General features: G+C 37.7%; 2 protein-coding genes across 7 annotated transcripts in view; one reads left to right on the top strand and one right to left on the bottom strand.

The window, feature by feature from the left end:
* ACOX3 (acyl-CoA oxidase 3, pristanoyl) overlaps positions 1–9,057 on the bottom strand; it is a 26,635-nt gene extending 17,578 nt beyond the window's left edge. For 3 of the 6 annotated variants that reach the window (XR_011727746.1, XM_071753397.1, XM_071753399.1), the window contains exons 1-7: positions 8,925–9,057; positions 6,941–7,114; positions 5,708–5,941; positions 4,582–4,653; positions 3,134–3,223; positions 1,532–1,675; positions 1,161–1,249 (exon numbers count right to left, since the gene is read on the bottom strand). Coding sequence is in view for 5 of the 6 variants with exons in the window: in XM_071753397.1 (XP_071609498.1) it covers positions 1,161–1,249; positions 1,532–1,675; positions 3,134–3,223; positions 4,582–4,653; positions 5,708–5,941; positions 6,941–7,108 (797 nt within the window). In the remaining variant the exon portion in view is untranslated. Of the gene's footprint in view, positions 1–1,160; positions 1,250–1,531; positions 1,676–3,133; positions 3,224–4,581; positions 4,654–5,707; positions 5,942–6,940; positions 7,115–8,385 lie in introns of all 6 variants that reach the window. The other 3 variants (XM_071753400.1, XM_071753398.1, XM_071753401.1) reach the window with 3 other exon arrangements.
* Positions 9,028–25,678, top strand: TRMT44 (tRNA methyltransferase 44 homolog). The gene is made up of 11 exons (XM_071753402.1): positions 9,028–9,469; positions 10,135–10,252; positions 11,836–12,055; positions 12,974–13,042; positions 15,736–15,843; positions 17,203–17,274; positions 20,099–20,205; positions 20,800–20,983; positions 21,650–22,028; positions 22,938–23,054; positions 24,618–25,678. The coding sequence occupies exons 1-11, from the start codon at positions 9,028–9,030 to the stop codon at positions 24,848–24,850; spliced, it is 2,049 nt and encodes a 682-aa protein (XP_071609503.1). The 3' UTR covers positions 24,851–25,678.

The raw sequence follows: 25,678 nt of genomic DNA, 5'->3' as shown, positions 1-25,678 counted from the left end.
CTTTCATATCTTGTGCATAAAACTATGCTGTAAATTAAGAACAAACACCAGACTCTGAACATTTCTACAGAAATATAAAACTGAATTACATTTAGCTTACTCAGGCCCATGCTGCTGTGCCATCTGGTGGCTACTACTTTGTAATGCAGATGAAGGCAAAAACACCCACCAAAACCCCAAATCCTCTTCTTTCCCAGGCCTTTTCTCATACTTTTCCTCCAAAAAATTTCTACATTTTTTTTTCTTTCCTTCATCTATGCCTTCAAGCAATAGAGCATCAATGTGGATGAGCATAGAATTTAATGTTATATTTGCCATGATAGGCTGTTTGGGACAGCAAGAGAAGCCTGGTACAGACAACACCTATGACCTGGAAAGCCAGTCAAAGCCATTACATCTGAATGCAGGGTATCTTAGGATGCCTATACTCTGTTTACTGCAATGGCATATTCTGAACGAACACATATATCTGTAACAAACTGCACCAGCAGAAAGAAGTAAATTTGAGGTTAACTCCTCCTCCAGATGTCTCCCCCATTACTATTTCAGGTCTCTCTCTTTTTAGCTCTTTACACAGAGCTTTGTATCTCATACTGGGGGCTAAATCAAAATTTTTATATAAAAGCTGTTTTAATGCAGAAATCATCCTAAATTTTCTCACTGTAATTTTTCATTTCAACTGTGCACAGAGAACACAGGAAAAAAGTAACAAACCTTCTCTTCTGCAGTGAACAGGGTTAGTCTAGAAACCCCATGGTTTAAACAAGATACCTAGTTTCTCTGCTGGGTCTCACTTATCTTACATCTTTACTCACAATAAATCTTGCCTGGGGATCTCCATTAGCCTTCCTGTGGGCTAGAAATCAACAGAAAAAATACTTAAAAGGCTTACACCCAAATAGGGGGAGATTCTGATTAAAATCTTTACTCAAAACTTAATGGTGGATTTTTGTTTTCATTATTATTATTGCAATATATGACTGTGAGAATGCCTGGAGTTTTTAACAGTGGCACTTGATATTCTAAAAAGTAAGAGAACCAGAAAGACTATGGTTATTCATACAGATGATACTGAAAATCAAGGTTTTTCAATCTGGCTTTTTTTTTTTTTTAGAAATACTAACAATTTAAACCCATCTCCTTCTAATGGACTTACTTACCCATTATCCAACCCATTCAGTCCTATTTTCTTTCCAATGTCACCTACCATCACACCTGGCATTGGTAGGAGAGTTTTCGTATCTCGAAGCTGCATAAAAGTGAAATAAGCCATTATTTTCAGTTTTTCAGTTTGGTTTTTTTTTTTTGCAGAAAACTAGCAGTATAACACACGCTGTACAATGATCACAAAATCAGTAAACATATAAAACCAGTAGAATGTTACAATTGCAGTAAATGTTGAAAGCATTATGTAAAGAATCTGCTGGTCAGATAGAAATAGCAGCATAATAGAAAGTCTTTAATTTGAACTTGCTCCCCCTAAAAAGGAAACAAGCAAACAAACAAAGGATTAGCAGTATTTCCACCATACCTGTACAATAAAGGAATGTAATCCTTGGCATTGTCCATCGGGAGTATAGAGCTGGGCATACACAACTGCATGAGTGGCATGTTTCCCCATATTGCCAACCCAGAACTTTGCTGCTTCAAAGTCAGGAGTATTGATGATAAATTCCTGTAGGCAGGAAAGAAAGTAGCAAATGATAGTAGCAAATCATAAACATCAACACACAGCTTTTTTTGTGTGTGTGTTTTGTTTTTTTTTCCCATGACCTTGTAATGTTTTGAAAACATCCATTATCTGTCAGGATTTCACTCTGTACTCCACTCCCAACAGCTGTGTTGCACTCATCCTGAGTTCAGCTTTGGAGAAAATATACGTAGATAGGAAAATTCAGAGCTGAAAAAGATGAACTTTTTAATTGCTCGGTTAAGCAGTTAAAAAATAAAAATAAAAAAAAATTTATGGACGCAGAATCATTTCCCAGATCTTTGATTAAGCTGAGCTTTGTGTCCAGGAGGGACTGTGAGGGCTGAAATCTGTGCAAGGACCACCTTCCTCTGAATTGGTTTTCTGTGGAAAGGAAGCCAGGCTGACAGTGTCAAAGGCAGCACACTTGCCATTTTTGACAGCTGGGGACAAGAGGAGTGAGAATTCTGAAGAATACATGCATCCTGAAATTTAGACATAGCTTAGGTTCCAAACAGAGTGCTTAATAGACATAAAAGAAATCTGAACTCAGAGCTTCAAGATCCTAATAGAGATTTAGGACAGGATTTAAGAAAGTTGGGATTTAATTTATTGCTGATTAATTAGTTTATTATATATTTATGAATTTATTTGAGCAGTAATGTTTATTTAAGAAAAAAAAAAATAGTAAGCAGTATCTTAATGGAAAGAGCAGTTTTACTTTGCTCCTTCAGTCTCTCCAACAGTCTAGTTATTTCTTTTTCTGATCCTCAGGAAATAATCCTAATTGTCATATATAAAGCCTTCACATTTAAAGACAAAGGACCATTTAATTTGCCCATCCAACTACTCCTCAAGGGGCACAACAAGGGAGAAGAATGCCATCCTTATTTTTATAAGAAGCTAAATTAACTACTTTTACAAGAAAACAGAAATTTCTGGATATATTGTAAATATTGATTTATGATAAACAACTGTTTCTTGTCTTTTGTTCTGCTGGAATGGATTCACTTTCCTCTTTTAAAAAGTATTCTGTGCCTTAAATGCACTGATTTATAGTAACTAAAATACTAATGCAGAAGACTTCTGTTTTGAAAACACTGGAAAGTTGTGTGGGAGCACACTCATCTGTTGAAATTCCCAGCCTTAGCTGTATTATTTACAGGAACCCATTTATTTTTGTTACAAATTAATGGAGAATGACTTGTCTCTGTGTTGAGGCACCCACAATACATGAACCTTGTCTCTTCTGGTTTCTTGAACCAGGGCTTCCCAGAAACACTCTTCCCTCCAATATAAGTATTTGAATATTTTTTTTTTGACATTTGAAGTTAAACTTAATTCTTTCTTATTAATCAAACAAATCCTTGAATAATTCTACCCTGTTATCAAATAATAAGGTCTAGCAGTGTCAAACATTACTCCTGTGCATTAAGGACTGACCTGAGTGCTATGGTCAAAGGTAGCAGTAGTCCGTATACCTTTCGTATTTGTTCCATGGCTGAGTTCAGTCAGAGCAAAACATCCAAAAATCTAAATAACAAAACATAAGCCAGGGTTCAAGAGTACTTAGTTACAGCAATTAAAATGGTAAGACTTTAAAATGATTGCAAATACTGGATAGTAAAATAGCAATTACAAGAAACCAAGCACAGCCCTAAGGACAGGATGTGACGCCTGCAGCAGGGTAACAGGATCTTTTTTCCCTTGCTGATGGCTGACTCATTCAGGCAGGTACAGATTATTACATCCTCTGGCTAAGTTTTCAGCTGTCTAGGCTGAGGGAACTATTATGTGGTGAAAATTTGCAAGTCTGCTTGCATTACAAGCAGTTCTAGGAACTCCTAAAGTTAGGAAGAGAAAGACTGAGGCTGTGAGTTTTTAAAATTGGGAATACTCTGCATTACTGAAGGTGATAAAACTTAGATCAATATATGCATACACCTGACTCTCTGCAGCATATGGGAATGCTGCCTGCTTGAAGTCTGCTGCTGCTGAAATGAGAATACTGGAATCCTTTGTCCAGTCCAGTAGCAAACTTTTAAAGCCCAAGTGAGTATAAAAATAAACTAAACCTCTGGCCAAATTACTCTGACAAATACATATCCTCAGGCCTTTCTGTGGGATATCAAATATCAAATCAGAGCTACGTGGAAGTATATTACTGTGTACAAGCAGACAGATAAGCACAAAATTTCAAAAACTTAAATATGCAAACAAGGTGAATGATTGGCAAAGAGTGATAAAGAACAAAAGCAGCAGAAGCTCAGTTTGGCTGTACTCTGCATATGTATCTTGCAAAATCGAAAAGGATCAGGCCTAAGAATGAATGTTCCCCACATGGCCAGATGGCACAAGAAGGACAGTGTAGGACTTTCTCCTTCTGTATCAGATAGGCTTATTCTGCAGGGCACCTGGTTCAGAATCTCCACTGGACTCTATGTGGTGTTTCTGAGACATTAAGACATTTTAATTTCCTTTTTACAGCATCAGAATGGAATATTGATAACATTATGGCAAGCAAATACATTGCACAGTGTATGATGTAAATATGTGAGGTTGGAGTGTGTAAGCACACAAAACTTGCTAGAATTTACTTTTAATGGACTTAAACAGAGACTAAACTGGTGTAGTGTCATCAATTTTGCCTCCTGGGAGAAGTTCCCATACTTTGCCTGCATGTTAACCTGGACAACCTAGAACAGATCCAGAAAGTGGCATAACGGCAGCGAGGATAATGAGGGCTCAGTGCTGCAATCTGCTCCTTGTTCTTTCATTATTTAGGAGTACTTCGGTATGTAAAGAGATCAAAACAAAGCAAGGGTGCAGGTGGTGCCTCAGTTCTGAAGGTACCAAATTCTCACAAATTATTACATAAATAAATAAATTACCTCCATGTTATAAACCTTTTCCAGAAGGTGTGAAAACCTCTTAGAAGCACTCAAAATCGCACCCCCAAATACCTGTAAAAACAGAGAATTACTAAAGAAATCAGAGATCCCATGACAGAAAGCATGAATTGTGCATGCATAATAATTTGTAACAGTGATATCCATTAAAGATACCAGGGAAAGTAGGCTGCATAGTAAGCTGCTACTTAGAATACAGCTGGAGGAGTTAAGTCAGGATTTGATCTTGTCAAGACCTCTCAGAGGACTGATATTTTCACAGCATTAACCTGCTAAAAGCTTTCATCACAAACTCTTAAAAATGCATGAACTCACTTTCCACTTGCTGTTACTTGTTTCCCCTTGAGTAAAATCTCAAGACTATTCTAGTTTGTTTACTGGAAATGGATGGGGAACTGAAGGTAGCTGCTTCGAGATCAGACAAGCTCATGATTTTAAAGGTAACATTTTTTTCCTAGATTGTTATTCACATAACAAACCTGAAATTCCCAGGCCCTCCCTTGCTGTGTGAATAATTAGTTAATTCAACTAACATTATTTGACCAGTCAAGTATTCTTTCTGAGAGACTCATTTAGGGAGCAACTGATTAACAGAATCCCATCCTCTAATGTCAGCGAGACAACTGAGGTCAACTTCACACTTGTTTTTGTTCCTTCTGAATTCTTCCCAGAGGCAGGGAAGTTTCTGATACCTGTATCTGCAGCAAAGACCAAATAGCCACCAAACAGAGACCAACAATCAAGTTCTTTGACTGCTGCTGCCCTAGAGAGGAGGCAAAGGAGAGGACAGAAGAAGGTGAACTCTAAGTGTCAATATACCTTTCTGTACCTCTGTCTATGCTGCTCCATCTTTACTTTATAGGTGGGATTCTAGTGGAGACAATAGTGGAGTTTAACGATCTAGTTTTCTAATGGAGTTCAACACTTTACTAGCTGCATCCCACATCTCTCTGATTCTTTTCAACGGTTAAACTGAATTACACTTTTGGAAATAAAGGACTGGGAAAAAACTTAGCTTTAATAAAATCAGTATAAAGCAATGGAATTATGGTACTACAAGATACTTTAATTCTAATATACACCTCTATAACCTTTCAACTCTACTTACACCACAATGTAAGAAAAACTGGAGACATGGAGACCAATCATACATCCCTACACAGACCACCATATTAAATATCCTTAGTGGGTTCTCCATGATCTCTTGCTGAGTGAGAAACTCATACTCAAAAAGCCTTTTACAGCGCAGGAATGTCAGCTCCTGATATTTCTCATGGCACACATCTTCTCCAGGTTGATGTGCAAAGAGAGGATCTCTTTCCAGAGCAGAGAAGATTCTGTTCTTGAGAAGGAAAAAAACTGACATGAGAATGTTAATCTAAAAGCATTAACTAATCAAGTTAATATTCTTCTAGCATATTAACAAGTTAATATTTCTTCTAGGCCTCAAACTGCAATCAGCTGATAGAAGATGTAAATTTATAAAGCAAAAAACTCAAGAAAATTAAAGAATACATTTAAATGGTCTGTCCTTATACATGTAGTTTATTTTATGAAAGCTGCTTGGTCATCAAGTCACGAGTGGGACTGAGCGACCCTGATTGTAAGAGAATAGTATAGTAAAACACACCAGCTTCTTAAAGCACTTTGTTATTACACTGTATGAAGCTGCTGGCAGGATCTAAAGGGAAAAGGCCCCCAAATCTGAGAATAAGGTTAAAACTCCAAGGGTTACATTCAGTTAGAAATATGCTGTACTAGTAAAGCCATTAAGCTACCACAACTGCTCTGTTCCTGGATGAAAGCAGAAATATGCTCCATTTAATGGAACCATAATATGCAGGCATTCAATATTTGTATGTCCAGCCTTTAATTTGGATTTTTTGTTTTTCTGGGGTTTTTTCATTACATGAAAATATGGACATTTTTGACCTCATATCTCTGTCATCAAGATAACCACATCTTCTCTAATTGTCTTTCAGGTAATTTATAAAAAACAAAAATGCCATGCTTTAGGCAAGATCTTTTAAAAAGGTTTTTGAAGTCCCTTCCTCCTCTCTGAAAAGAATGACACAATAAGCATGAAAAAACTTGAAGATTTCCTGTGCTTTTCTTTGAAATGTAGGGTCATTCATAGAGCTTTAAAATTCCCTCAAGACACAAAGCTCTTGTGTAGGTTTCTTAAAAATTTGGCATTGCTCTTAAAATTTATATCAAAACCAGTTTCTTCATGCTCCATATCTACAAGGTATTATTAAATACTCTGCCTTTGAAAACCCCATACTCACTTCTACTGATACCTCCAAACTTAAAACATGTGTAGAGTTGTTGCAAAGGTTACCTTAAGATGAATGATATCTTTGCCATCTAATAACACTGCCATCTCCTTCCAGCTGAAGGAAGCTTTCTGACGATATCTGCAAAGGGGTCCTTTGGGGAAATCTGGCAGCAAAGTCTCCCATGAGCTTTGGTTGCCAGTAGGTTCTTTCAGATTCAGTGTGGATGCCATTGTCAGCTAAACTACAACAAACAAGAAAATACACATCATGAACTGAAGCACCACAAACATCTATTTTTAATAATGTAAAGATCTCAAAAGAATTGTTAATTAAATCCATAGACTCGTTTCAGTTGTACAGAAGTGCTGAGCTTGCCTTTCCAGTTTTCTGATTCAGCTGTCTGGGTAAAAGCTAAAAAAAAAGCATCTTTGATAAAATATAAAATAATTATATTTGTTTTAGAATCTGAGCTAAAGCATATTAAAAAGGACACAATTGGTTAATACTGCTCAGTAAGAAAGAAAGGGTGAGATACATGTCTTCAATAACAAAGAATAATTGGTTATAAGCTTTGCTTTTATATGACTGAAGTGATGAAGTTTGTGCATAAACATAAGACAAAAGTCATTAGAGAAATGGTAGGAACTCGACCCTAATCTACCACTGATTGAAAATATGAAAGTGTAAGTTTGTAACAAAACCTTTATTTCATATACACCAATTGCAAGAAAAAAATTTCTTGTCCAGTCATGGCTAAGTGAGCACTATGCTACCAGGGTATACCAAGCCCAGGCCATGAATATAGCTCAGAAATAAATATGTAGCTTTATATAGGGGAAACAAAGTACTCCATCCCTGTACACTATTCATTGCTTTGATATGGTGAACTTTTAAAATTGTGAAACTAAAACAGTGTCAATGTGTTCTGCACCAGGATCATTGACTTGAAAGGTAAATGGCACAAGTAGGAGGCCCTGTCTACAATAGGTCTGTAAAAGGTACAGACTAAACTTCCATAAATGAAATCAAATCAAACTACCACCACAGTGACTTCTACGAAACACAAAGAACTACAGATATGCACTGTAGCATGTAGGTATGCACTTCTCTTAAGTTTACATTGCCATATTCAAGAATCAATTTAAAATAATACAAAACATGAACTCTGCAACCATATTTAAACTTTTTTCCTTCTTTATTCTCTAAATTTTAAATTTTCATTTTTTATATGGTAGCTTATAATTTTTTCCATTTGTCTTCCTACTACACTTTAAAAAAAAAAAAAAATACACTTCTTTGCTGAGTTGATGTTATGTGCAAAGCACTAAGACTAAGGCCCTGTGAAGCATGCTGGCATTTTGTTGTGTACATTTATGGGTCATGCACTGCAAAACTTGGCAGAAACCACAGGATTTCATTATCGGTAGGTACAGCCTCACTGGTTTTAGAGAGAAGGGGAATCTCCAGGGTGTTAGAATCTGGCCCAGAGAGGAAAGGCTTTTTATACCTCTGCTGCTTCCAGAAGCAGATGCCAAAGTGCCCTCTGCTGCTACCTCCAACTTCCACTTTTGCCTCGCTTCTGTTCGGAGAAGGAAAAAAAAAAAAAAACCCAAACACGGGTAATGTGCTGGGCTTTACTACAAAAAAATGTAGAGGTTTGTTTCCTCAAAGAGTCGTGCGGCTGAGGGGCTGTCAGGCCGCCAGCGTCCCCAGTTTTGAGCCCGCTGTCAGGAAGGCGTCTCCACGCCCCAGTACCGCAGCCGCTCTCACAGGGACGCGCAGCCCTTCCTCAACGCGGTAAAAATCCTCCCGCACACGTTTGGTTCTGGGAGCAGCGGGTACCCCATACTTTTCAGCCGCCGTCCAGCGCCGTGGCAGTTACTCACACGGCGGCAGCTGCGGCTCCGCGGGCAGGCCTGACAGGAACTCGGCGCGCTCGTACCGCCCGCCCGGGCCGCGACCGCAGCGCCGTGAGGCGGAGAGCCCGCAGCTGCCTCGCTGTGAGCTCCAACACCCTGCCCTAGGGTGAAGGGACTCTATACTTACCTGCCGCTACCGCCGTCTCCGCCTCAGGAACTGACGAACGCAGCCTGCGACGCGCCCCGCCTCCTTCCTCTTGCGCGGCTGCGAAAGCCGTGGCTGAGTGGCGATGGGGCCGGTGGGGACCGTGGCTGTGCGGGATGGCGCCGCCGCTGCTCTGCCTCACGGCTTCTGGGCAGCGGTGCGCGTCTGGCTGGAGAAGCCGCAGGTGGTAAACAGGCGGCTGTGCGGTGCCGTCATCGAGGCAGAGGGGACGCTGCCTCCCGATGAGAGCGGGGAAATGTCTCCCCCGCTCCCGACCGGGCGGGAATGCGGCAGCGGCGCGGGGCAGGAGAGGCGAGAGGCGGCTGCCGGCGGTGCGGAGCTGAGCTGGCTCTGGAGGGAGGTGTGCGGGCAGCTGCAGGAAGGGCGCGGGAACTTGCCGCCCTCCCTCAAGCCTTGGGGTGGGCCAGGGCGCCGCGCTGATCTCCACGCCGTGCTAAGGACATCGCTGCCTCGGCCGCGACCCCTCGGCCCACCCGCCCCGCCGAGGAGGGAGCTGGCGGTCCAAGGTGAGAGGGGCGGCCGGAGAGGGCGGGAGGCGGCACCCTGTGCCCCTGGGGCGGTGCTGCCTCTGGCTCTGACCCGTCCCGCCCGAAAGTGTCTTGTAAATAGGATAAATGCCACTTTTTCCCTACTTGTGGAGGGGTATATTTGTCCTTCTCGTGTGCTTATATTTTATCTTTTGTTGTTGTACTTGTGCTAAGAAGTGTCAGCTGTTGACATACAAAGAAAGCACACACCTGTAGGACTCTGATTTTAGCAACCACATCAACCTCAGGAAGGCACAGTAGGGAAAGAGGTTGTGACTTATGTGTTAATGAATTACTGAGATGGGAACAGCACTTAGGCACCCTGCTCCTGGGGAAGAGGTATAGAAAATTCCTCATCTCTTTGTTATCTTTACAAAGCAGAGACAAGGACTGACTGTTTATCACTGGACATAAGCATTGGATAAATAAATACAGTTAATATCAGCATCATGGTTGGCTTTTGCTTTATCAAAATAGTTATATTTAAAGAAAATTAATATTCTTGATAGTCAGACTTAGCACTGTGGTTCTTGTGTTGTCCTAGATTGTGTCTCACTAGATTACATTTAACATAGTAAGGAGAGAAAAGTTGGTTGTTTTTTTTTTTTTTTGAATAATGTATCACTGTTTACATCTCTTTTCAGATGTTTACAATGGAACCGTGACATTTCTGCCTTTGGAGGAAAATGATGAAGGAAAATACCAGATTAAAAAGTGCAATATTTATCAAATTCAACTTACACACATAAAAGATGAGGAATGGTAAGTGCTGAGAGTAGAGGAGGTGGCAAACCCTGAGTTATTGGCAAGGATCACATTGTGTTTTAGTATTGATTCCTCAGCTATCTGGCTTGTGTGGTTTCCTGCTTGATCAGTATGTGACAGTATGGCTGTGACCTTGGTGTATAGAGTTCATTTAAACATCTACAGTATCCCCAAAAATGCAAAGCAAATATGTTTTAACTTGGAATGTGTACATTGATTGAATGTGTGTGGTCTACAAAAGCGTGCAATTTCTGATCATGAGGAACTAGCTATGCCTGTGAGAGAGGTCAGGTGCTGCAGGTGTTAATATGGTTGAAGGTCAGATTGGAATTGCTGTGAACCTACTGAGCTTCAGTGACTCAAGTGCAGACCACTGCAGTTTGGTCCCGAGCATCTGAGGGCATAGTTCTAATGAAATCTGGAAAAAGTTGGAGATGATGAAGTAATAAGATGTGGCAACTGATATATTTCCTCCTAAATTTTCCTGCTGTTTTCCTGAATTTTATTAATTCACTTTTAGTAGTTAGTGCTTGCATATGTTGCTAAGTAAGGTTGTTCAACATATGTGAGTCCTCAGCCATAGTGTTAAATGCAGCATGGATTCTTATGCACAGTCTTTGAATTGGCAGATAAAGAGCTGTCTAACAAAACTCAGGGGAAACCATTTCAGAAACTTGACTGTTTTATCTTCCTTGGTTTTGTGTATTACATGCTTCCTTATTCTTCTGTTTACCTTTGTGCCTCTGTTTGATCAGCTAATTTTCACAGAATCGTGGAATGGTTTGGGTTGGAAGGGACCATAAAGATCATCTAGTTCCAACTCTCCCACTCTCTCTAGTGGGTGGGCAGGAACACCACCCACTAGACCAGTTACTCCAGTCCCCATTCAGCCTGGCCTTGAACACTTCCAGTCAGGAGGCATCCACAGCTTTAATGGGCAACCTGTGCCAGTGTTTCACCACCCTCACAGTGAAGAATTTCTTCCTAATGTCTAGCCTTAATCTACCCTCTTTCAGCCTAAAACCATTACCCCTTGTCCTATCACTGCAAAATGTCCCTCCCCAGCTTTCTTGTCAGTACTGGAAGGCCACTACAAGATTTCCCCAGAGCCTTCTGCAAGCTGGGCAACCTTAACTTTCTCAGCCTGTCTTCATGGGAGAGGTGCTTCAGCCCTCTGGCAATCTTAGTGGCCCTCTGGAATTGCTGGAACAGCTCCATGTCCTTATGTTGAGGAACCCAGAACTGGACACAGCACTGCAGGTGGGGTCTCCTAAGAACAGAATAGAGGGGGAAAATAACCTCCCTTGGCCTGCTGGCCAATTCTTTTGATGCAGCCCAGGTTATGGTTGGCTTTCTGGGTTGCAAGTGTACATTGAGCCAGCATCAGACAGCACCCCCAAGTCCTTCTCCTCAGGGCTGCTCTCAATCCCAGCCTGTGTTTGTGCTTGGGATTGCCCTGGGCAGGACCTTGTGCCTGGCCTTGTTGAATTTACTTAATCATTGTTTTCTCTGCCTTTGAGGTAACTGAAATAATGAGGCACACTGTATTCATGCGAAGTTTTTCTTGTATTTTTTTAAAGGTCCATGTCTGTTGTAGCTCCATTTCCAGAAGACTGGCTTTCAGATGGAATTACATATCCCAAGCTAGCATGGCTTGGAAATGAACTTTTGTCCAAACTAGCTAAGTGGTCTGTAGAGCAAAAGGCCAGAGAGTTTAAAAGTACACTGTCACTCATTTCTGTAGCGAAATACAGCCAAGTTTATCAAGACCTTAAAGAAAAATACAAAGAGATAGTAAAGGTAAGTTTATTTAAAAATGCAGTAATAGTGCTATTTCCTGTATTTTTTGTTGTTTTGTGAATCCACTTCTTTCGCTAAATAATTTTTTTCTAAAAGAAGCAATTTAATTGAAAAGTATGTTTTAAGGTTTCATGTTTTGGGGTGGTTTTATCTGTGCATGTGAGGGAAAATAAATCAATTTAGTATTTGGAAGAACTGAAATGGAAAAACAAGATTTGAAGCCAAGTTCACACAGAATGTCTAGAGGAGTTAGGTGTTTTCCAGATTGTGTCCATTCTCATAAGTAAGCAGTAGGTCAGTGGGTTTAAATGCTAAATCATCCACACTAGAAGCCATAAATAAAGCACCATCATCTCAAACCTGGTCAGGTTAAATTTAGACTTAGTGTAGTGTTGAGCATTTTAATCTTTGTTTTAATTCCTTATTTACAAAATACACATAATACTTCTACTGTCTGTCTTTCTACTTCCGATTTTGGTTCTTTGTGTTCTGTTGTGCCAGGATAATTCTGTCACTCTTACATTTTGCAAATATATTTACAAATCCTCATATTATCAATGTTTCATCTGACAGTGATAATGTAAGTATTTTTTTCTGATGTAGTAGTTTACCTCCAATGACCTGCCCATTTAGAGCCATAATGTTCTTGGAAACTTGACTGATTGGATGAGAGCAGACATACTTTATGCCATTATTCTTTTGTGTGACTCACAAAATCAAACATTTTTAATTTTCTTTGGGTATCTTTTCATTTTCATGAGGTTAAAATACAAAATTCGTGAAGTGCAGAAACCTATTGAAATGTTTCAGGTTTCAGAATCTAAAAAATTCAGATTGCTCTGAATGCTTTTTGAAGTAATTTCAAATGGTGCAGAATTTTTTTTCTGTTTTCTTGTTTTTGGTTTTTTTTTTCTGAAGGTATGGCCTGAAGTTACAGATCCTGAGAAATTTGTTTATGAAGATGTTGCCATTGCTGCTTACTTGCTGGTAAAGGACTGCTTTGCCTAATGATATTTTATACAGTTCCATTTCCTAATAAAACCTCTCTAAAGGTTTTAATTTTATAGGTTTTGCATTCTTTAAAGTAGAACGACCTGCAGCTATTATAGACATATAAGGCAAAATGAAGGGGGTGGGAGAAAGGGTGTGGGTTTTTTGGGGGCTCAGGGGCATTTTTTGGTTAGTGATTGTTTTCTTTTTTTTCCTTTTGTTTTTTTGCTTTGGAGCTTTTTTTTTGAGCAGAGAGACAAAGTTCTTATTACAATTTTTTCAAGTGTAACTTAAACTGAAAGTGGAATTTATGTCTATAGTTGTATTCACATATTTGAATTCTAATCTTTGCTAGTACTCTCAACAGTGTTTCAGGAATTCACATGTAATGAGTGATTAAAGAGTGTGGGCATTTTGTAACAGCATTGAAAACAAGTTAATGTGACAACGCAAAGGGAAAACCAGTTGATTTGGTTTTCATGCTGCCCTATACCACAATGGAAGTTAAGTTTAGAAGGATACAAAAACTTCTTCAGTTTTCTGAAGTTTTGTTAGTCTTTATCTGACAGACAAAGCCTTGCAGTCCTCTCTCACACAAGAGGTTTATCACCTAGACAAGATGTATCTTTTTTTTGTTTTTTTTAAGTGATAAAGTGAAAATCACTGATATAGCAGAAAAAGTGATCAGTGAGACTGATTTGGAGATCCAGAGTTACTGTTTCATGCATGTTTCTATGAATCATTAATTTTTATATTAAAGGTTTTTTAATTTTCTTTGCCTTTCTGTTCAAAAGTCCTAAGGCCAACTGCTAGGCATGCAGGTAAATGCTTGGTGCAGTTCTCTAAGGTACTTACCTATTCAAGAATCTGTGAGAGTTCTGCCTCCTGCAATCACTAGAAACTTCAGGTTTGTAAACAGCATCAAAATTTGTCACTATAAAAATAAGCAATCAAATGAACAGAGAATTTTGGACTGCTTTCCAGAGTGCAGTAAGGGCATGTCTGGTTTGAAGTATAATGTAGATACCTTTTGTGTCTTTAAAACAGTAGTTGTAAATTAGTTCATTTACAGAACTCATGGAGGGCCAATTTATTTTTGACAATTGACAGTTTAAAATAAGAACTCTAGTTTTTTTCCCAGGAAGAGTTTTAAAATTGTCAGAGAAAGACTGAGTGACCTAGGCTTGTCTCAAAACTGTGATTGTCACATTGGTGTGACAGAACTCTTTACATCAGATAAATGATTAAGATGAAGTGGTCAGGCAGTTGAACTTGATGATTGTTGTAGGTTCCTTCAAGCTGAACTGTTGTAATCTATGATGCTGGCTTGTGGAAGGAGCTAAATAACAGACTTACCTTTTACCATTTTTGCCACCATGATAATATTAGATGTCAAAAATTAGAAAATCAGATGTAGCCAGAAGAAAACTCTGTAATAACACTCTTGAAAATGTTTTGCAAGATTTAGGTTATCAAATGCTTGCATATGTTAGATTATCACATTAATGATAATGTGTTTTAGCTGATGCAGTACTAGTTTTCAAAAGGTTATTAAAGTCACCCTGTAAGTGACTTATATAAATGAAAGCTTAAAGTATGGCATTATTTGAAGTGCGTTTAACAGGGGGTTAGGAGAAGATAAGGAGAAGATAGAAGAAGGTAGGGCAAGTGTTAAATTTTTATAGATTTACTGCATCTACATCTGACTTCATTTTACCATTAAGTCATATTGAGGTTGCCTACTGCCTAGACATATGCCCAAAGAAGTATCTGTTAAGTTTGCATCATGAAAAACTCAGCAGGGAATGGAGGATAGGTGTGATCCGTGTAGGAGGTGATCAGGGATTTCTGGGATACAGCCTAGAATGCAAAAGTGCATTTTGAAATATTTTTTAAATTTGGTACCTTTTGAAATGTGAAAAAACCCTGATAATCTCCTGGGTTATCTTCTGCTTCTTTAGCTCTAGCAAAACTGACAGATTAACAAGCAAAAATATTACTAATTTTCATGGTTAAAAACATTTGATGACTATTTTTAGTATAGTAAAAACTAAGTGCAGAATTGATGGGTTTGTGCTTTATAGCTTCTCATTAAAGGAAAAAGACAGAGGTTGGAAGAGACTAATCCATGCCCTGAAGAGAAACGTCCAGTTATTAACTGATTATGAATTACATAACTATGTAAAAGTAACTTCTTTTGTACACAGCATGGACTAGAATTGGGCTAAAAGCTTTGGGATCCTATTAGCTGATGTAGAATTTAGGGCAGCTGTTCGCTGCTAGGTAAATTACATTTTTTTCAGTAGAAAGTGATGTTACATATACCAACATACAGCAAACTGATTATGAAGAATGTTTGTTTTTTAAATTATTTTCAGCTCAGCCATCAATTCTTTCTTTAATACAGTGGATATAAATGCTTTTGTGGGGTTATCTGCAGAGACAGTATTGAAGTTTACTTTGTTACTTCCCTTGCTTCCTCTGGCCATCACTTGCACCCTTAATATGACTGCAACTTTGGGGTTTTTTTCCCCCCCTCAGAAGTTATTTCCTCTGCCAGTACAGGGCATGATTTCTGTCACATTTGTATTCTCTCCCAGCTTTCTCCTTTCATTTCCTATAAACTTTGCTTCTCTGTTACAGGGAAACTGGAAAGCAGAAGTCTAATATGGTTTCTTTCCTTGTCTAAGATTCTTTGGGAAGAAGAGAGAAAGGAAAAAGGGCTGATCAAGAAACAGTCATTTGTAGATCTTGGATGTGGAAATGGTCTACTGGTTCATATCCTAAATAATGAAGGGGTAAATAGAGTATTTTTCACAATAATAATTAAAAAATAGATAGTCAATATTCTTGTTATGTTCCCCTTTTATCTGGCATGCGCATAGTCAAAATACAGATAATTCATGTTGCTTAAATAGGATTTTGTCACTCTAGATACCAGGAAAAAAAATACAGATCTGTAGAAATCTTTCACTTAGGCTTATATTTTCATTAGTCCATTTTATTTCAATTCAAGGCTATTTTTCTAAGGTAAGAAACTAAGAGGGAAAATAAAAAGTAATGGTGTAATTTAGTTATGCTTTTACTCAAAACAAAAAGAAATGAGGAATCTTAACATGGAGACAGTCTTTAAATGAGATGGGTTTTGTAAACTTATTTTTATTGAAGTTGAATTCTACTTGTGATGTTCTGAAAATGTTCTCTATCTTTAAAAACGATTGTGGACTTTGTTAATTGTGCAAATGCCTAACGACATGCCGTGCTTTTGGAAGTGAAAATGTGGAAATGGCAACATTCAGTTTCTTTGAGGCATAGTTTCTGAAATGACCAAAAAATGTCAATGACATGGAGCAAAACCCAGTGAAGCTGAATCTGTGTTTCAGAAAATTGGATTTTCCTCTGTGGGAGAACATGGTGAACTTTGTAGAGGAAATTGCTGTCTCCTGTTTGGTAGCTGTCCTTGGGGGTAGGGGAAAACTCCAAGTTCTCCCAACACAAGCTCTCTCTCCATTTGTGGCCAGAAAAATTTCATCTAATACAAGAAGCTAGTTTCCCTCTCACTGCTGTAGCACTGATGAACATTGTTGACTGTCAAAAAATCATGAGTGCGAGAATTTTATGAGACTTTTTCGGTAACTAACTTTGGTTCCTTCTGCACAAGGCTTTTGAAACTCAAATACTACTACTTATGGATTTTTCATTTCTTGCTTTGGTTTGCAGTCCTATTTCGTATTCCCATTAGTTCACACAGGGAAAGTATGTTTGGGCTCCAAGTTGAAAGGTGGTTCACAATAGCATCCTTCTGAGCTCTGGGTGCTACAGAGGTACTTGCCTTATGAAAGGTTTTGGTATTTAAAGCAAAAAAACAAAAAGCAATACTCTGCTTTTACTTTTGAACAGATCCAAGTTATTAAGAGCAGTCTCAATAGGTGTGCCCATGCAAAATTTCAAACCAGATATATTCTTAATTTTTTTCTTGCCTTTCCCTTAATTCCCATTCACTTCAGGGATTCACCACTTCAGGTTCTGCCTGAAATGGTGAAGCTGTATTTCATCATGTGTCTAAGTATTAGTATGTAGAATGAAATATGGAGGCTCTTTGACAATTTCTGCTAAAAGTAGTACATAAAAATGTTAACTTTTTGTTCAAATTTCAGCATTCAGGTAGAGGAATTGATGTCAGGAGGAGGAAAATATGGGACATGTATGGACCAGAAACCCGTTTAGAGGTACTATAGAAATGTATGTAAATATTATCAACTTGTAACTATTAATTTGTTTATTACTTCTGTTGTGTTGATGCAAATGTAATCAAACATACCAGGTTACAGACAGTTGTATAAAGTGATCTGTGTGTTTGGTATGATGCCACCCAGATGTCTCATGGGACTATCAAGTTGTAAAGGCAATTAAAAGAGAAATGCTGTATTATACACTGGCATATTTGCAACTTATTTTCCAGCTGAGAAGACTAGTGTGATTTCCCACTGCATGTACAGACATGCACATCATAAAGCAATCTGGTTTTACTGGAAGAACAACAATAAGGAGCTTTTTTTCATCACTGTGTCTCATGAAAGATGATATTAGTACCAAAACTTGTAAGTGGTTTAATCTTGAAAGTGATTCTGGCGTTCGAGTGCTGTGTGCTGTTTTGGGGACAAAATTGTTGTTGAAACTCAACAAAGCTAATCTGCTGTACTGACTGGTAGGTAATTGGAATAATATATTTTGAAAAAATGAACAGGAAAATGAGTCTGAAAGATGGGTTGTATTTCAGGTTCCCCATTAGCATTTTTATGAGAATAGAAACAATTCCAAAACATGAACATTCACTTCAACTGCAGCTGTTTTTTGGCATGGCACCTCTTTAAATAGATCAGTAGTGATCAACAGTTGCTGGTCATACCAAACAGTGTCTTTTCTTTTCCATCCTTTTTCTGTCCCTGTTTCTGTATTGTGGTAATCTTTGAATTTTGTACATTCACTTCATATTAAGGTCTGGCTGTTTACAGGTTCTCAGATTTCTTGTCTCGTGGGTAAACTTGTCAGCATCAGCCATCTCTCCCTGTAGCAAGCGGTGACAAAATAGAAAAGTATGGGGTTTGTGTTTTTTAAAAGGAAAAAAAAAAGAAAGAATTCACAGGAAACACTTGAAAAAGCAAGACAGAAACAATAAAAATATCCAAATTAGTCATATAGAGAAAGGACTGATTCATGTGAGAAGGAGTTCATGGACAGGAAGGGTGAAATGATTTTGCAAGGTTTCTGTGGCTGCAGGAGAAAGCACCTCCTCACCCTCGAAGCTAATTTTGTTTTGATCTTTGCTTGCAGCATGAGTTGCAGGATGAATATTGCCATCTGTGACATTCAGTGCCAATACTGACAGTAGAAATGAATGTAACAGGTGGCACAAGGCATCACTGAACTGTTGTCAGACATGGTGAATACGAATTTCATAATGGGTGACTGTCAAAATGTGGAGTATGGCACTAGTAATTCGTGCTATGCCTAAATTGAGTGATCAAAACTGACATGTAACATAGGAGTAACTTGTTTAATCAACCATAAGAAAACAGTTAAACACTTGGTCTAACATTCACTAACCTGCCAAATAGAAATTTGTTAAAAATATTATTTAGAAATTCGTATGCATAACTAAAAATGGTTAGAGACATAGCATTTAGAGAGAACAATAATACATCATGCTGATAGTTAAAACACCTAACACAGTTCTTTCTGAAGAGAGGGATTGGAATGTAATGGAGGTAGTCTGAAATTTCTGAAACTCCCGATTAAGTGCTGGGTTTTTTTTTACAGATACTCTTTTGCATGTAAATTTTGGCCTCATAAAACATGCATTTTATATTTAAAAAAAAAAGAGTATAGGCATAATGTCAGGGCTTTTCTTAAGGGTCTGTGGAGATTAAAATTAAAAACTTTTTTCAAGTCAGGCCAAAAATTATTTTGAGATTAATACACACTTTTGGAGAAGAAGTTTAAGTACTTTCTTTGCTGAACTTAGTTCTAAAAGATGTGTGTGTGAGAAAGACAAACATTAATTAAACATCAAAGGCACTAGAACTTTTGAAATTTAACCAATGAAGAATGTATTGTATTTGGTTGTTGGATTTGGGGTTTTTTTTTGAGGTTTTTGTGGGGGGTTGTTTTTTGTTTGTTTGGTTGTTTTTTTAAAGGAATGTAGTATAGGGTGTTAGTATAGGGTATTCTTGAGACTAATAACTATTCCGTGAGTCAGTATTTTGGTGGGAAGATTTATATGCTGTTGTCTTAACAGTCAATATCTGTTGAATTACCAGGAGTCAAAATGCTATTCTAAAGGCCAACAAAGCAGCCTTGTTGCTCCAGTCTGCTGTTTCCTATTTTTTGCTCCTGATATTGTACATATCAGAAAGTAGTCTTAACACAATGTGGAAGGGCATGGGATGGCAACATAGACTAGAGTGAAAGTGTTAGGCTGGATTACGTTTATTATATAGGAATATAGTTTTATTATATAGGGGTGTGAAGAGTGGTGTTTGGTATATTAGGATTTGATTTGAGAAAAGTCCATTGAAGAACAGAAGATAGCAAACTGTGTTATGTTTGATTGCTGTGTGAGTCCTAGGACTGTAAGATACAGCACATTAAGTGACTTTCTGAAAAACTGTGTCAGTCATAAATGTGATAGAAGGAAAATTGCAAGAAACCGTAATCCAGTGTTTAATATTTATTCACAAATGTTTAGGGTGATGGATATCTTGTTTCTCAACTTTTTGTTTCTTAGTTCTGTGACCAACGTTTTTTTGATAATTGTTGCCAGATCACCTGTTCATAGTTCCAAAAATTACTGTTGTATTTTTTAAAAATTACTGCCTGTTTGAAGTACACTTTTAGGAAACCAGTGTTGGTATCTGTATCTGTGGTTCTCATTCACCTTGTGTTTGTCAGGTTGTATGATTTTACAGTACTACTTAGTGCTTTATTAACAAATAAAATGCATCTATAAAAACGTGTAATCAAATTAATTTATTGAATTGTTTGTTTTTTCAGGAATCTACAATCTTGCCAGGTGACAGTCATCTCTTTCCAGATACTGACTGGCTTATAGGAAACCATTCAGATGAGTTAACACCATGGATTCCTGTAATCGCAGCCAGGTATTTGCAGAGGGAGGGGAAGAATTAAAAAAACAACCAACCATAAAACGTAATTACCTGTGTGTGCTTGGTGAAAACTCAATTTCACAGCCACTCCTGCTGTCCTTGCAGGACTTGCTGCTTTTGATGCCAACTGATTATTTTCACCAAATGCTTCTCTTTCTGTGGAGTAACCCAGATGTAGTATTTACATTCTTTTAGAATTCAGTACAGCTTTTTGCTTTTGCAGTTCAAAAAGAGAACTTATTTTTATTTTTACATGCCAGTCTTGTTTAGGGTTTTTATTTAATAAAATTGCTGTTGATTCTGCCTTTCCTTGAACCATTGTGCTCTTCACAACTAGCTGCAATAGTTTAGTATCTAGAGCTGTCCTGGTAACCAAGCTGGCACAGTGGTTTTGCTATAGCAAATACGTTGTGAAAACAATTTTTAATATGCTAATAGATCTATTGAAAGAGAAAAATGTAAGTGGTATTTAATGAAAGTCTATCACTTAAACATTTACATTATGAATGGAATCTGATGGGCTATTTGTTAAATTTGTGTGGTTTCTGAAGTAATGTTCCATTCAGCCGTTTGTTATCCTTCTTGTAGGTCTTCATATTCATGTTGCTATTTTGTGCTGCCATGTTGCTTCTTTGATCTCCATGGAAAATACACCCGAAGACAAAGCAAGAAGACTCAGTACAGAGAGTATCTTGATTTTGTTGTTCAAGTGGGGTCTGTATGTGGCTTTCATGTGGAGGAAGATTGCCTTAGAATTCCATCCACAAAAAAGGTGATTTTGGACTGTGGGGTCCTGCCTTTTTTTTTTTTGCTTCTTCTTTTTTTCTCTTTTTTTTTCCTTACCTGTTAGGTGTCTGAAAACTGTCTGTTTCGTTCATTATTATTATTGTAAGAACAGACTATCATCAGCTGCATTGCTTGGGACAGTATGTTCTGAAGAGAGACTAAAAATACTCATTTTTGGGGGGTAATCAACTCTTAATGTCTTAGATACAATAAGAATGGAAGGCTTTATGGTCACCTCTTATGCCACTCTATAGGATGGAAAACTTACAAAACTAATTTTATACTTAATTTTTCCAGCTTTTGTTACTCGTGTACTTAATTTTGCTGTTTTTAATATGCCATGAAGTTTGAAGTGAAATGTTCTCATATTAGGAAGAGGTGTACAGCTTTAATTTTGTAAATAATTTGAGGATCAGGAACAATTTTTTTGTTCTGTGCTTATATGGCATCATGGAGTGTGGGGTGATTGGTCAGTTTCTTCTCTGGCACCAGTATTTGAAAACTAAATTTAAAAACCCCTTCGATGAGCACTGAATTTGAGTAGATGCATCCTATAGGTAGATTTAGAAGCCTGAACAAGATGTGCAGGTTGGGGGGCTGTGTATAAACGTGAGACTGAAAAAATAGTGGTTGATGTTTTTCTATGAAATAGGTGTGCCTCATTGGAAAAACCAGAACTTACCCACCTACAGAAAGTGCTCTGATTGACAAGCAGATAACACAGTATCTTAATAATCGTCCCACCTGTGCTGTGGTCACATGCAACAGGAGAACTGGATTTAATCATAAGGATCAGTCTGATGGTGTATGCCAGGGAATGGGCTCGGAACTTCCTGAAAATGAGTCTACAATTTGGATGCCTGGATTTCAACCCAGAGAAAAAATAGAACAAATCAGAAATTGTTCTTCCCTCCCTCGGGATTTTGTAGATGATGTGGTTCTCAACGTGGCAAACTTGCTGTTAAATGCAGCCCCCGAAAAATCATGTTCTAATATGCATGGTGGCAATACAAATACCTGGAATCAAGGAGGTGAGGCTGTCCTTCCTGTATTATCTTCTGCTTGTAGAGGTTGTCTTCTTTAATCACTTTACATGTTTGCAAATTTAATAAGTGAAATAGATTTCAGGAAATACCAAGAACAGTAGTAATGAAAAACTTTTTTATTCCACTATATTTTATTGGATAGTTGGAGGCAACTAAAGAGTATTTTGAAATTTTTGTTGTTTTCCCTCTACACTTTAATACCGGGACAGAATCAAGGTTTATTAAAAAAGGCAAAGCAAAAAAAACCCATATTTCCTCCCCATTTATAAAAACAAAACACTCTTACATCTATTTGGTGAGAATATTAAGTTACTTTTTGGATGGTTGCATAATAATTAGCTGTATTTCTGTAAGAATTCTGGAAGCAGTGCCTTGAATTACCATTTGGTTTCATTTAATTTAGTTTTGGTCTTAGGAAGAAAAAAATAGAAGTTGCTGGTAATTTACTAAGCATTCAGTTCTCACCACTGCCATCTTTCCATTTTTCTTCTTTATTATTTACTTACTGTAGTTTTTCATATATTGCTGTTACAGGAGATCTTTTGAGTCATTGTTTCTTAAACTACATGCATATAAACAGTACTTACCAGAATGAGAGCTAAGTATTACTGTAAAAAAACTAGGGAAAGTGAAATATCTGTCTTACTGTGGAAATTCTGACTTGAATCCTGTAGAATGAAAGCTGCTATTTTACATACTATATATATATATACATATATAAAATATATATATATCAAGTATATATTATGCATGATACTGGGACTATGAAGTTACTGCATTACTGGTAGATAATTCTTAGATTCTGCTTATAATCATTAATTTATATGCAGGTTATATTTCTTTTAGGGTTTTATATGTATACATTTTGAATAGCCACTCATTTATTTATTGCAGAAAGCCTTTCCTTGAGAGAAGTAGCAGAACACCTAAATAAAGAAACTTTAAAAAGGCTAAAGAGTGAATATGGAGGCCTACAGACACTACTCAAGAACAATCATCAAGTATTCAAAGGTAAAGAGGGGTGGTTTTGTTTCTGGTTTGGGGTTTTTTTCTGTAATCATCTATTTTATCTCCTTGGTATCCAGTTACACTCAACTGAAAAATTACTGTGGTGGTTGGTTTTTAAACTGCTTTCTATACCTTTACGGAAAGGTATACGCTATTGTTTGACTTGGAGAATTTTTATTTTTCTGATGGAGTATTGATGATTTTGGGGCCATGAAATGCAAGTTCACTAAAGCATTTAACTGAGACTTAGTCCAGTCTTACCAAGCCTCACATTGTAAATGCCAACACAAAATATAAATAGGCTCCATAAGCACCTAAAACTATGAGGCTTAATGTGTTTATGTAGCCTGTGGAAGCATGGCAGAAAGAACTGCCTTGGTTTCTGTGGGCAGTGGAGTTTGTTGAGAGCTGTTTTTTGGTTTTCCTGTTGTAATTAGGTCATGATAGGTTTTGTTTGGTTGATTTTGGGTGTTCTTTTGTCAGCTTCGAGTCTTGGAAAAATAAATTCTAGCTTTGCTGTATTTAAGGCTGCTTTAAATTTGGAAGTGTGTTTTACTTTGTGTGTCCCAACAGTTTTACATCAGCTGTAGAGTCCTGATCAACTAATCCATGGCAAATTGTCTTGAGTATGCAACCTCATTGCTGACAGTGTTTAACTTTTCCTCATTTAGCACTCACTAAGGATTTCTGTACACTGGGCAGTTACAAAATATGAAACCCTGCTTCAAATCCTTTTTAATTACTATTCCTTGAAAAGATTTGGTCACACTGTTCATTATGTCCCTGAATTTAATCCCTTGTCGTTAGGAAAAGGTTGAGTAGGTTTACAATCTGTCACGTGGAACAGGCATTTTAATTTGACATGGGTACTAGGGGGTTGATAGAGATTTACAAATGTGTATGTTCAGTTTATGATCCTAACACAGCAAATTATTTCTTTTTGAAAAACAAAATCCCAAATCGTTACTGACCAATTAATCACTGTTGATTCCTATTAAAGGTTAGATTTGTCATCTCTTTGGTGCAGTGTATGTTTTGGGTCAGTGAACCATTGTCTTTGGAAGAGCATTTCTGTGTGTTAAAAGTAGAAGAAGACTCTTTCTAGATTTTTGCTGGTAATCCTGTTTTAAATGTGGAGTGATAAAGTTTTGAGCACTAGAAGGATTACAGTCCTTGGCAGGACTCACAATATAAATTCAGAAGATTAGAGTCTGAATGATTCTAACTGCTATATTTAAAACAAACAAACAAACAAACAAACAAACAAACAAACCAACCAACCAACCAACCAACATCTACAAAGATGCTGCTAAGGTGCCTCAAACTATTTAGCATCACAGTAAATATCTCACAGGGAAATCAATCAGTTCTTCTTTAGGCTGTGTCTATATTACTTCAATTTGTTGTGCACTTCTATTTCTGAACAAATGGCACATTTGGTTTTGCTTGAGTGATCCATTTGTAGAAAATATATTTTTTTCACAGAATGTCACTATGCATTTTTTCCTGTATAATTCCCACGGCTTTCTGTTAACAGCTGCATTTTTGTTTGTTTTTAAATCTTAGTTCTAAATGGGAGAGTTCATATTCGTGACTGGAGGAAAGAGAAACCATCACAGAAAACTAAGCCTGAAGTGAAACGGTGCCTTGCAGCTGAAGCATTTAAAACACGTCTCTGCTGGTTTTTCATTCATCATCCTGATGGTTGTTCTTTACCTTCTGAGTCTTGCCCATATGCTCATGGAATTGAGGAGCTAAGGGAGTCTCAGATTATTAAAAAGAAAAAACATATACAGTAATAAAATGCTGCCACTTATATTTAAACTCATGTACATAACTGAATCTATGATTGCCCTTGACGACTACCTACTGCATGTAGATCTGTACAGTCTGGAGGGATTTTCCCCATTCCTATGCATCTTATTTATGCATCTTAGTCTTTCCTATGCATTGCTGGTTTAAAAGTTCTGCATTTTTAATATTGTTTTATTAACATGGAAAAGACAGTATTTTTACTTGGGGAAAATAGAAATATATATAGCTTCAAACAGTCTTATTTTCTGGCACACTTAAAATGTGGACACTTTTCTGGGTAGGCATCATTTGCATTATTGTTCACAATATTACTGTCACTTCATCTTCTAAGTTATTAGCCCAGATCTAGAGCAAGTCCTAGAGTTAATCACTTCACAGTAGGTAGCATGGGCTATGTTTTGGATTTGGGCTGGAAACAGTGCTGAGATTACTGTGATGGTGCTGGGATTACTGTCATGTTTTTGTTCCTGCTGAGCTCCACAGAGTCAAGGCCTTTTCTGCCTCCCACCCCACCAGGATGTAGTGCACAAGGAACTCAGGAGGGGACACAACCAGGACAGCTGACCAAAGTGATATTCCATAACATATGTTGTCATGCTCATATGTTGTCATATACAGCTGGGGGAAGAAGGAACGTAGGACATTTGGAGTGGTGAGGTTTGTCTTCTCAAGTAACCACTACTGACAGTGGAGCCCTGCTGTCCTGGAGGTGGCTGAACACACCTGCTGGTCGATGGGGAGTGGTGAAGGAATTCCTTGTTCTGCTCATGAGAACAGCTTCTGCTTTGGGTATTAAACTGTCAGTATCTCAA

Source organism: Heliangelus exortis, chromosome 10 (genome assembly GCF_036169615.1).
Source record: "Heliangelus exortis chromosome 10, bHelExo1.hap1, whole genome shotgun sequence".
Lineage (NCBI taxonomy): Eukaryota > Metazoa > Chordata > Aves > Apodiformes > Trochilidae > Heliangelus > Heliangelus exortis.
This window is presented reverse-complemented; position numbering and strand designations above follow the sequence as displayed.

Bases quoted from the DNA above. Each gene is read 5' to 3' on its own strand.
- TRMT44 (XM_071753402.1), top strand. From the start codon at position 9,028: ATGGGGCCGGTGGGGACCGTGGCTGTGCGGGATGGCGCCGCCGCTGCT. The intron at 12,056-12,973 runs GTAAGTTTATTT...TTTTTTCTGAAG, and splicing joins AATACAAAGAGATAGTAAAG to GTATGGCCTGAAGTTACAGA. The intron at 20,206-20,799 runs GTATTTGCAGAG...TCCTTCTTGTAG, and splicing joins ATTCCTGTAATCGCAGCCAG to GTCTTCATATTCATGTTGCT.